This window comes from Panthera tigris, chromosome D2 (assembly GCF_018350195.1).
Source record: "Panthera tigris isolate Pti1 chromosome D2, P.tigris_Pti1_mat1.1, whole genome shotgun sequence".
NCBI lineage: Eukaryota > Metazoa > Chordata > Mammalia > Carnivora > Felidae > Panthera > Panthera tigris.
This window is the reverse complement of record NC_056670.1, coordinates 7,819,969-7,832,008: the sequence shown is the minus strand read 5'-3', so window position 1 is coordinate 7,832,008 and position 12,040 is coordinate 7,819,969. Positions and strand designations below refer to the sequence as shown.

Below are 12,040 nucleotides of genomic sequence, written 5' to 3'. Positions count from 1 at the left end.
TAGACAGGCGCAGGATAATGTTTGACCAAATACCTGGGCACTCTGTGACGCAGTCAAGTTAATGCATAAAATTAACCACTGCAGATTATGATACCATTGGATATTTTATAGAATGTCTCCATCAGCTTCGTATACCATATAACTTTAAAAATCTCATTTCTGTTGTGATTTGGCCCAATCTACATGTGCATATTTACTGAAATCCTCAGGTACTCACTAACCGTATTATATATCTACCCATCCGTGCATGTCATATATCCATTCCATATAGACTTATTGAGTAGTTACTATATGCCAGACACTGTTTTAGGCGCTAATGATACATGAACCAAAGTCCTTGCCCTCTTACAGCTGATGTTCTGGCAAAGAGACAGTTCTTGAATACACAGTGCCTACATCCCTATTTTGGTAGGTGTTAGGGGAATATATGTTTTGTCTTCCAATTTTGCTTTGGAAGGTCTTGGGAAAAGAGGTTATAGTTAATTACCTGTGGCTCACATAGAATGTGGCACACGTCATGGGCATGCATGGGCAGTGACAGTTACCATGGCTGTTCCATCATGCTATCATGCCCATGCCGTAGCTATCGTACCATATAATCCTACAGCAACAATTCAAAACCTAACTATATCATTATAACACTCGCCACCTTTATACTATTCATACACAGCCCTGCTACACCAACATTATCCCTATCACAAACATGAAATAAAACACCCCTAACCACCTCATGCCGATGCTAATACTGTCTCTAGGGGGCCTTCCGCCACTCTCGGGGTTCATCCCCAAATGAATAATCATCCAAGAATTAACAAAAAATGAGATAATTATCATACCTACGCGACTAGCCTCATAACATTATTCAACCTATACTTTTATATACCCCCTCCCATCGTAACCTCCACCATACTACACCCACCCACACCAGTATTATCCATCCTGGATTAGGAGTTAAGGTTAAAACAGACCAAGAGCCTTTAAAGCCCTAAGTGCGTCATAGCCATGTAAGTCCTGCACACTTAACTCTAAGGACTGCAAGAATCTATCTTACATCAATTGATTGCGAATCAAACACGTCAATGAAGCTAAGTCCTGACTAGATTGGGGGGTTTCCATCCCACGAAATTTTAGTTAACAGCTAAGTACCCTAATCAATCTACTTCCCCGCCATCTAGGAATAAAAGGCGGGAGAAGCCCAGGCAGCGTTGAAGCTGCTTCTTTGAGTTTGCAATTCAGTGTGATATTTCACCACAGAGCTTGGCCAGAAGAGGGCTTCAACCTCTGTTCTTAGATTTCCAGTCAAACGCTTTACTCAGCCATTTTACCTATGTTCATAAACCGCCATTTTCCACTAACCGCAAAGATGTCGGCACTCTGTATCTCCTAACTGGTGCCTGAGCTGGTGTAGTAGGAACCGCCCTTAGACTTCTAATTCGAGCTGAACTTGGCCCACCCAGCACTCTACTAGGAGAGGATCAGATCTATAACGTAGTTGTCACTATCCGTGGTACCCTGGATGGGTACCCTGGCTCAAGCTATTGACTCTCTGGAGGCTAATAGTACGGAGGTGTTCAGTCTTGGGACTTTTAGGGGGTTGAGAGGAGTAACACCTGTGGGTGGTCAGCAGCCCACAGACTCCAGAGTTGGGGGCAAGGCTTGAGTGGTAAAAGGCTGTGAAGAAGCCTGCGAAGAAAAATACTTCTGAAATGTTGAAGAGAATTATTCCCTCCCGCAGGCCCTTTTGAGCAATAGGTGTGTGGTGGCCTTGAAACGTGCTTTCTCGGACAATATCTCGTCATCGGGGTATATAGTTGGCAGGTTGGTTGTCAACCCTACAGTTAATAAGGATGTTGAGTTGAAGTGAAACCATATCGCCAATCCTGAAGTTACCAGGAGGGCTGAAAGAGCTCCCGCGAGTGGTCACGGGCTTGGGTTAACTATGTGGTATGCGTGGGTTTGGTGGCTCGTTAGGTGCTCTCCTGTAGGTGTAGACTTACTAACAGGGTAAAGACATAGGCTTGAATAAGGGCCACAGCAAATTCGAGAATTGTTAGTAAGACACGAATAACGAAGGCAATGAGGGCGACAGAGGTGCTGACGTGTATTAGGGCTGGAGTAGCTCCTCATTAAGTGAATTAACAGGTGACCTGCTGCGAGTCGTACGGTCAGAGCACCCGGTGGGATGAAGAGGCTAATAGTTGCAATGACCACAAGTATAGGGATTCGGGGAAGAGGTGTTCCCTGAGGTAGGAAGCGGGCTAAGGATGCTTTCGTCTCGTATCGGAACCCGGTGACCATGGGGCCGGCTCTTGGGGGCATGGATATTCCCTGGTACCTAGTAAGTGTCATGATCTACACCATGATAGGTTTCTGTGTCTGTATCTATTTCTGTATACGTATAGGTGCATATGTATACTAGAGGTGTTGTTGAATATATTTAATACAGTGATATGCATTAGGTGACTATCAGTGCTCATTTAACCAGTTCTTAGTAAAGACCTGTTTCTATTTTCAATTTGTACAGTCTGTTGTGACAGTGAGTCTTGTAGATTTTTTTCTCTCACTATATAAAATACTATTTACTTCAAAAAGTAATTTTTTATTTTTTTTAAAGTTTATTTATTTTGAGAGAGAGAGGGTGAGGAGGAGCAGAAAGAGAGAGAGAGAATCCCACAGCACAGAGCCCAATATAGGGCTCGAACCCATGAACCATGAGATCATGATCCGAGCCGAAATCGGGAGTCAGTCATTTAACCAACCGAGCCACTTGGGCGCCCCCAAGAAGTAATTTTTTTTCTTTTTTTAAATTGTGCACTACTGGTAGAAAGCTTGGAAAATACAGTAAAATAGCAGGAAAAATGTCATTATATCTGTCAATAATAAGTCCATCTTGTGACCTACTTTCTGCTTTTAATTTTTTTAATTTAATTTTTTGTTTTTATTTATTTTGAGAGAGAGAGAGAGCCAGTGGCGGAAGGGCAGAGAAAGAGAGGGAGAGAAAGAGAATCCCAAGCGGCTTCACACTGTCAGCACAGAGTCCAGTGCAAGGCTCCAGCCCACAAACCGTGAGGTCATGACCTGAGCCAAAATCAAGAGTCAGACGCTTTCTTTAAAAATGAATTTTGAGGGGCGCCTGGGTGGCTCAGTCGGTTAAGCCTCTGACTTCAGCTCAGGTCATGATCTCACGGTTCATGAATTTGAGCCCCGCGTCAGACTCTGCGCTGACAGCTCAGAGCCTGGATGGAGCCTGCTTCGGATTCTGTGTCTCCCTCTCTCTGCTCCTCCCCTGCTCATGCTCTGTCTCTCTCTGTCTCTCAAAAAATGAATAAACATTAAAAAAATAAATAAAAACAAATGTTGATATAATTGAGTTCAAGGTTTACATAATTTGAGTGTATATAAACTTTTTCTTTGTTTATTTTAATATTACCTTTGTCGTATTTCAGGAATCTTTTCCCCTCTCTACCCAGAACTGCTATTATAGTATTTATAGACATTATCTATACCATTTTAAAATTTACAGTTATATCCCTTTAAGCTTCTTTAAAGCTCTCTGTCCTCTAAATGGTCCACAAAAGTTTTAGTGATTCCACAACGTAAGTTGGGAGAGTTTCTGGAATCAGAATGATCTGGATTCAAATTAATGTTCTGCCACCCCTTCCTGGTTATGTAGTAATGGGAATGTCTAAAAATCAATACCCTGGTTCTTTCACTGGAGAAATAAGAGTAGTAATAGTACCCACTTTGTAGTATACCCACTATAGAATATACGCACTCATTGTCAATCCAAGCAAATAACAGGCCAGGTACATAGCAGTCTCTTGACCAATGCTGGTTCAGAAAATAAGCTACTCTAACGAGGCCGACCTTTGTCTGCCCTCAGTGCAGAAGAACCCAAATTGCCAAGAGATTCCAAAACTACTCTACAGTTTGGAATCGGTTAGGCTTACGAGCCCGCCAGCTGTTGGACGAACCAGTCAGTAGTAGCTTAGATTGGAGCCGACTTCCGGGGAAGTTATCTGTGTGCTTTAGGATATGGATAGTGCTGAATAGCACAGATGATGCTTTCGGATGGCTTCAAATCTCTAAAGCCAGTATCTAACCCCTTAAATGTACACACCTACCAATGAGCCCTTAAATACCCTTAAATACACATCACCGATACGCACGCGATGCTCTTTTCAAAGGGAACATCATGGGAAAACACAACAGCATAGAACGTATACAATTCCTAGGCCTACTTGAGGTCCAGATCAGGGCCAGGACTAGAGCGAGGCGAGCAAGGTGACCTGGCCGGGGTGGGACATCCTAAATAAACAGAAGCAAGCTAAGCGAGGCTGCTCTGGCAGGAGTGGAGACGGTGTTTGTGAGTCGGACGCCCCAGTTACCTGCACCTTCCCCAGGCTGGGGCCTTGGACAAACCCTCAGGCAGGTCGGAGGCAGTTTACAAGCCCTTGCTCTAATCTGCTAACGGAATGGTGTTAATTGCCTCAAAGAGATTGACCCCTGGGATAGATCCGACGTACCTAAAATACGCGGATGTTTTGAATCAGTCGGAAGGAATGATCAAGGCACTGATGGTGGAGGGACCTCACAGATGAGGGGGCTCACACTGAGCCAGAGCAGCCACAGGAGGGAAGCCTCGTGGCCCAGGTTGGACGTAAGCCTGTGTTTGAGCGGCTAGAAGCCCGAGGTGTGGCAGGTAACGATGGACAGGACTTTCAGTGAGCTTTTCTGTTTTGTTCTTTCTTCACTTTTTTTTTTTTTTTCTGTTCCTGAGGCTGCATGAAAAGTGGACTTGTTTTGGGGGCCCCTGGGTGGCTCAGTCGGTTAAGCATCCTGCTCTCAATTTCTGCTCAGGTCACGATCTCACGGTTCATGAGATCGAACCCCGAGTCAGGCTCTGCACGGACAGTGCAGAGCCTGCTTGGGATTCTCTCTCTCCCTCTCTCACTCTGCCCCTCCCCTGCTTGCACTCTGTCTCTCTCAAAATAAATGCACATTAGAAAAAAAAAGTAAGGGCGCCTGGGTGGCTCATTTGGTTACGCATCCAACTTCAGCTCATCTCGTTGTCCGTGGGTTTGAGCCCCACATTGGGCTCTGTGCAGACTGGGTGGAGCCTGCTTGGGATTCTCTCTCTCTGTCTACCCCCCCCCCCCAACTCTCTCTCTAAGTAAATAAATAAGCTTAAAGAAATTTAAAAAAAAAAGTAAAGTCGTTTTTAAATCAAAGTTTTCTGAAAATTGAAATGTGAGGTAAGTGCTTGTGTCCCAAGGAGGCTTATTGATCCAATTGTATTTTCTTACCTTTTGGTTTATGGTTCGTGTTTCGTTCTCTTCAACGGGTACTGATTAAATAGAATGTGCCGAGGGCTATACTGTGTATGCGATGTGGTATTCGTGGAAACAAAACAGGCGTAATTCGTTGCTCGTGGGCTCACATTTTAATAGGGAAGGGAATAATAACCAAATAACTACTCAAATAATTACGAAAATACCTCGGTGATAAATGCAAAGAAGGAAAATGAGATGACTGGCCATTCTAGATTGTATTTCTCTTAATTCCAATTCTTCTTGATAAAGGTTTTCCACCAATTAATAAAAGACAGCTGTGGTTATTATTATTGATTGTAGCAGTAGTTTCCCCCCTCCCCCTCACCCCCCAGAGCAGCCATGGACCCGGAGGTCCAAGGGTGCCAGAAGGAGAGGAATCCTACCAGATGAGAAAGAAAGTGAGCCCCAGGGGCCGTAGATGACAAACTTCACTGTTTCGTTCACCTGAGTGGATTCAGTTTGTGATTCTTCCCGGCGTCCTCATTCGCACGGCAATCCTGATCATGTGAACATGACTTCGCTTTCGGAACAGGTGCCGAGGTCTCCTTCCGACACCGTGTGACCCAGATCAACCTGAGAAATGACAAGTGGGAAGTGTCCGAGGAAAGAGGTTCCCCTGAGCGGTTTGACATCGTGGTCCTCACGATGCCGGTTCCGCAGATTCTGCAGCTCCGAGGTGACATCGCAAACTGTGAGTCCCGGCCTGTGCCGTTCGCCCGAGAGACTGGAGTTCCTCTCACAGGGCATGAGTTCGGTTAAAACTGGCTTAGCAGAGGGTGTGTTACGGATTCTGTTGCTTTGCGTGTTTTAAAAACTGATACCACGGACTTGCTCGTGACATTGGTCTAGGTCAGACTGACACCCAGAGGATTGTTTTTTAACCGGTTAGAGGTTGAACATTGTTCTTATTGCCCTTGCCTTTAAGAAGCAAATATTTTTGATGGACGTGCATGTAGGTTGGCCTAAATGAAGAGCGGTCTCTTTGTGGCCCTCGTGGGGGAAAGGAAGGCTTTTCTGATTCAAGAATTGATTACGTCAACCTTCTGGCAAGCCTCATCTTGGATGGCTCCTGAGTGCGATGGCTACTGAGTTCTTCCCTGCTCGGGACTTGTCGGTTCACTTTTTCTTTACCTGGCTTCTCCCCTCCTTTTTTTTAAAAACAAGCTTGAGGTATAATTCACATACCATACAGTTCACTTATTTAGAGTGTACGAGTCAGTAGTATTTGGTATACTCCCCGATACATGCGACCGTTACCCCATTTTCATCACCTTGGAAAGAAACCCCAAGTCCTAAAGCATTCAGCACTTTCCCTCTGTCTCCGTTTCCATCCCAGCCCCGAGCAAACAAGAATCTACTCTGTGTCTCTGTCGATTTCCCTATTCCCTGGATCCTTAAGAAAAGCCCTTCTGTGGTCCTGCTTTGCTTCCGTGTATGACAGGTTTCGCTGATTTTCCTCGTCTCTTCCGTCATGTGTGACTGGACCTGACTCATCCATCAGAGCCACTGACTTCTAGAAGTTACGTCATCTTGCTTTGAAGCCGGTGGGTTAGAGCAGTGGTGGGCGGGGCTTCAGGGCCCCGGGATGGTGGTGGATATGGTCGTGCCTATAGCTTTTGACTTTCTTGTAGAACTAAAGTTGACATTGGATTTAACTGAGGAATAGCCTTTTATGTCCCCATTAGCACGAAAACTGGTAATAAATACGGTTTGTAGATCTTATTTTTAGAGCCGTAATGGGAATTGTTCTCCAAGGAAGAACATCGCTGCTTATTACACCTTGAAAGCAGTGTATTTTTCCCGAATATCAGGTCCACCACAGGTGGACCACTACCTGGTAACAACGTAGGTCCTTCTCCAGCACAGTCTGAGATGACAACATAGAAGGGACTGGAAGGCTTGCCAGACAGCTAAGGGCACAAAACCAATTTCAAGGATCTCTTTTACAAGCCTACCTCTGCTCTGTTGTTCTGTTGTCGCTTTAAAGTAGGAGGACTTCTTGCTATGGAGTCTGTAACAGGTGGGCTGATTTGGAGACTGGTAAATAACATACTGTAACACTTACCTGAAACACAGCGGTTGGTCATTACATTTGGTTGTGCTGTAAATTGCATGTTCCTGTTTTTATTTTTTTTTTAATTTTTTTTAACGTTTATTTATTTTTGAGACAGGGAGAGACAGGGCATGAACAGGGGAGGGGCAGAGAGAGAGGGAGACACAGAATCTGAAACAGGCTCCAGGCTCCGAGCTGTCAGCACAGAGCCTGATGTGGGGCTCGAACTCACGGACCGTGAGATCTTGACCTGAGCCGAAGTCAGACACTTAACCGACCGAGCCACCCAGGCGCCCCTGCATGTTCCTGTTTTTAAAAGCTACCTATTTTTGTATGTGAGGGGAGACCCTTTAACATTGCATTTTGAAAGCAGTTCTCCATATTTGTAAATGGTGACATATACAACATAATGTCATGGCATGGACTGACCCTTAAGATCTTGGAGGGTCTGCTAATTGATAATTTTATGTAGATCTGCTGTATCCTTATTTTTTTGAATGTTGGAACTGTGTGGGGGTGAGAGATACCTTAATTCTACTATTATTTTGTTTCTTTCTGTCTTTCCTGGGGCTATGGCTATTAATTTTTTTCTGCAATTTTTGCTTTGTGACCTTCTGATACCGTATTATTTGATTTATAAAGTATCTTTACTACAATGATACTCTGTAACTTAAAAAGGTTTCTCTTTAGTCTCATTTTAATTTTATTTTGCCTTCACGTCAACCTTGACCAATAAATGAGATGCTCATTCTTTGGTTTTCATGTGTCTGGCTCAACATTTTTACTTCTAACCTTTCAGAGATACTTTATTTCAGAAGAACATCTTTTGTATCTGTTTATCTTTGAGTACAGTCATTTCATAAGGATATACCTTCTGGACCATTTCTTACGGGGCGTGTTGTTCATTTTTGGCTTGAAGACAGCTTTTTTCTTATTTTCAGCTGTTTCCTCCTGATACTGTACTTACTTGAAGAGTTTTTTTCTGTTCCCCCTTTGACGAGGATCTCACAGTATCTCAACAACTACGAAGTGTCTTCTTCCCGTATCTGCCATTTTGTCTCAACTCACTTCAACTTTGGTCTTGGCATTACTTTGTACTTTCTTTTGCTGGCCTTCTCTCCTCATCACCTATGTGATTTTTCAAAGAGGTCATAGATTATTCACTGTTTTCAGGTCATTGCCTCATTCCAGCCACATTTTTCTGGGATGTATTTCTCATCAGCTCATCTGTGAGGTTCTGTTACGCTCTGTCTTCCTTAGCTTCTCTACTTGGGTCCCTCTCTAAATATTACCCATTTTTCCATGATGCCATTTCTGTCGACTTCACAAAGCATAGTGTTGTCAAGAACGGCCGGACATTTCAGTCAGAGTATGTTGCTAGTGATTATGAAGATTGGGTGCCAGTGATCGTTAGTATAATAATATTTTTATTAATATGGAAAGATTCCACAATATTTTTAAATTAGAAAAAGTATATAAATGCATCTTTATTTCTTTTCTGTTGACAAAAAATGGTTTGGCAGAAACAGATTAACATTGTTATTGCTTGAAGATGATTTTAATTTCCTTTCTTACAATTTTGTGAATAGTCATAACTCTAAAAATAAGGACAGTTTACTTCTACTATAAACAATGATAACGACACCATTTTAAAAAATGTTATCAAGCTGCAAAGGAAATAGAACTGTTTTCCTTTTCCTTTTTATTGGAGGCATACGATGGGTTATGTGGGCTCTTCGTGATGAAAACATTTGTGGATGATTGACTTGGTACACTTGACTGAGGGTGAGGGTCTTTGGGTTTTGGGTTGGCTCAGTTCAGAATTGGACCCCATGTGAATAATTCTGTGTTTAGTTCACTGTTAGGAAATAAGTCACCCTGGCAGAATGTGCTAACACTGACCCTTTACTACCTATGGGTCTAAAACAAAAGGGATTAAAAACATCCGCTTTCTCTTTGTTGTAAATCTCAACAATGAGCTCAGTATGAGGATCATCAATGTCTTCTCTCTGTGTTTTCTGGAGAACCTTAACCACGCTCGCTCTCGTTTGATTCCACTTCTTCCATTCCTGCGAGAAAGACCTTCATCTACAAAGCCACGTGTTGCCATCTAGTGGACCCTGTGTGCATTGCAGCTCCCCTCAATTTTTAAACTACCGGGGACTCTGAAGATGATGGCAATAGGGAATATACGTAAACCTGTAACTGTAACATAATTCCCCAAACCCGACAGTCATCACAGGGAAATAAACTTAGGCGCATGACAGCTGACTGACCGACTTACCCGGAAGTGCATAGCTGGTCAGGGACGGAACCGGGTGCCATCTTCCAAGCCTCGAATTCCTACGAACCGTGAGCAGCCCCTGCCTTTGCTTTCTCTGCATTTCCTTCTCGTCCCCGTCCCCTTTGTAAATCACATCTGCCCTTTTGGGTCAATACAAATGCCATCTCTTACGTGAAAGACTTCCCTGTTGATTTCACGTGGACTGGATTCTCCCCTACCCACTGCTCCCTTTCCCTACATTTTTGGGGGGCAATTATGTATTACATTTATTACAGTATCCCAGGTGAGAGAACAGGGAATCTTTATGGCCCATATAGAGAACCTCTTATCATTCGCGATTCACCTTCTGGTCCTGTGACGGCTACTCTAGAATACAGCCACCAAAGAAAAGCAACCGTGAGGCCTTAAAGCAGGCAATTTTAGAATAAGGGTACATGTGCTTTAATTCGTTGTACAGAAATTTGCCATCCGACATAGTATTATTTGTTTGAGTCTAAAAGAAATGCTTTCTTTGTTTATATTTTTAAAATTATAACACTTGTTCACCCAAAACATAATGGTTTAAAAATTTCAGTAAATTCACAGATGGTAGGTTTTTGATGAACTATTGAAGATCTTGGGGGTACATTTCTAACTTTCTGAAGATGCCCTAGTGAATGTTTACTTTCTCAGTAGTTATCTGCCTAGCACTCCTCCCCTTTCCTCACATCGGTTCCCCAGTGAGCCAGCATCGTACCACACCATCTTCTCTTGTCCCACACCTTCTCCGGCCACACAGCCTGGCTCCAGATACCCTTCATGCTGGGCCTAAGAATCGCTCAGGATATATTCTTAATATTTTCTGTTCTTTCCATTTTATTTCATTTTATTTTATTTCATTTTATTTTATTTTATTTTATTTCATTTTATTTTTTTTATTTTTTTAAGTTCATTGTTTTTCATTGTTTTTGAGACAGAGAGTAAGCATGAGGAGGGTAAGGGCAAAGAGAAAGACAGAGAGAGAGAGAGAGAGAGAGAGAGAGAGAGAGAGAGAGAGAGAATCCCCAGCAGGCTCCGCACCATCAGTGCAAGCCCAATGCCGGGCTCGAACTCACAAACTGTGAGATCATGACCTGAGCCAAAATCAAGAGTCAAATGCTTAACTGACTGAGCCACACAGATGCCCCTGTTCTTTCCATTTAATTAACTTTATTGTTGATATATTTTACTGATGAAAAATGAGAAACTAAAAATAATATGAAATCCACTCATAATTCCAGCCTCTTAGATACTAACCTAGTTGATACTTATTTCTGGATATTTTTAAAGGTAGATATAAAAAATATATTTCTTTTCTTTCCCTCTCTTAAGAAAAAATTTTTTTTTATTTTAAAGAGAGAGAGAGAGTGAAAGAGAAAGCAAGGGAAGGGCAGAGGGAGATGGAGAGAGAGAGAATCTCAAGCAAGGTCTATGCTCAGCGTGGAGCCTGACACAAGGCTCGATCCCAGGAACCTGAGATCATGAGCTGAGCAGAAATCAAGAGTCAGACACTTAACCGACTGAGCCACCCAGGCACCCCTCCTCCTCTTTTTTTTACTTTATAATATTTTAGGAATATCTTTCCAATGCCAATGAATATTCATGTGTGTCATGATTTTTACTACATACTGTTCTATTCTTTGGATTTACCTTGATGTGTTAAACCTTGATGGACATTTAGGAGGTTTCCAGTTTTACAAAGTGTTGCTCACAGAATGTTCACAAAGTGTTAAGTGCAAATCTGAAACAAAGATTTTCTCCACTAAATTCTTTTCCTCATGGAAATAGTTAATTTTAATATAGACTAGAATAAGGCCCTCTCGATGAGTTTTGTTCTGAGTTTTCTTGGCTAATCAGTGTTTTATTTCTGTGTGCTTTAGAGTCAGGTTTCGTTAAAAACTCCTGTTGCAATATTGATTTCAATTACATTGAACCAAAGCATTAATTTAGGGAGAATTGACACCTTACAATAGTGTGTCGTTCTATTCAAAAAAATGAAATAATCCTGCATTTATTTAGGAATTTTTATGTCCTTCAGTAAAATTTTGTAGCTTTTGTCTTAAGATCTTAGACATTTCTTGTTACTATTATTATGAAATCTTTTATGGTATCTGTGGAGATTGGGAATAGTGTCGCTTTTGTTTTACGTTTACTTAGGTGTTTCCAGAAAACACCACCTGGCTAAGTTTTTAAATCCACCATGAAAAATCTGTTTCTTCTGATAGTGGAGTTAAACCCTTTTACATTTATTGGGATAAATAGTATGTTGCTTTTATCGCTTCCATTGATGTCTGTTATTTACTTTACTTTTTTTTTTCATTTTTTTTCCATTTTCCTTTTTTTTTTTTTTTT

General features: G+C 42.2%; 1 protein-coding gene across 6 annotated transcripts in view; it reads left to right on the top strand.

The window, feature by feature from the left end:
• The window catches only part of RNLS (renalase, FAD dependent amine oxidase), a 278,831-nt gene that overhangs the window by 4,236 nt on the left and 262,555 nt on the right, over positions 1 to 12,040 (top strand). For all 6 annotated transcript variants that reach the window (XM_015536263.2, XM_042960459.1, XM_007079260.3 and 3 more), the window contains exon 4: positions 5,866 to 6,024. In XM_015536263.2, the coding sequence (XP_015391749.2) occupies positions 5,866 to 6,024 (159 nt within the window). The remainder of the gene's footprint in view (positions 1 to 5,865; positions 6,025 to 12,040) is intronic.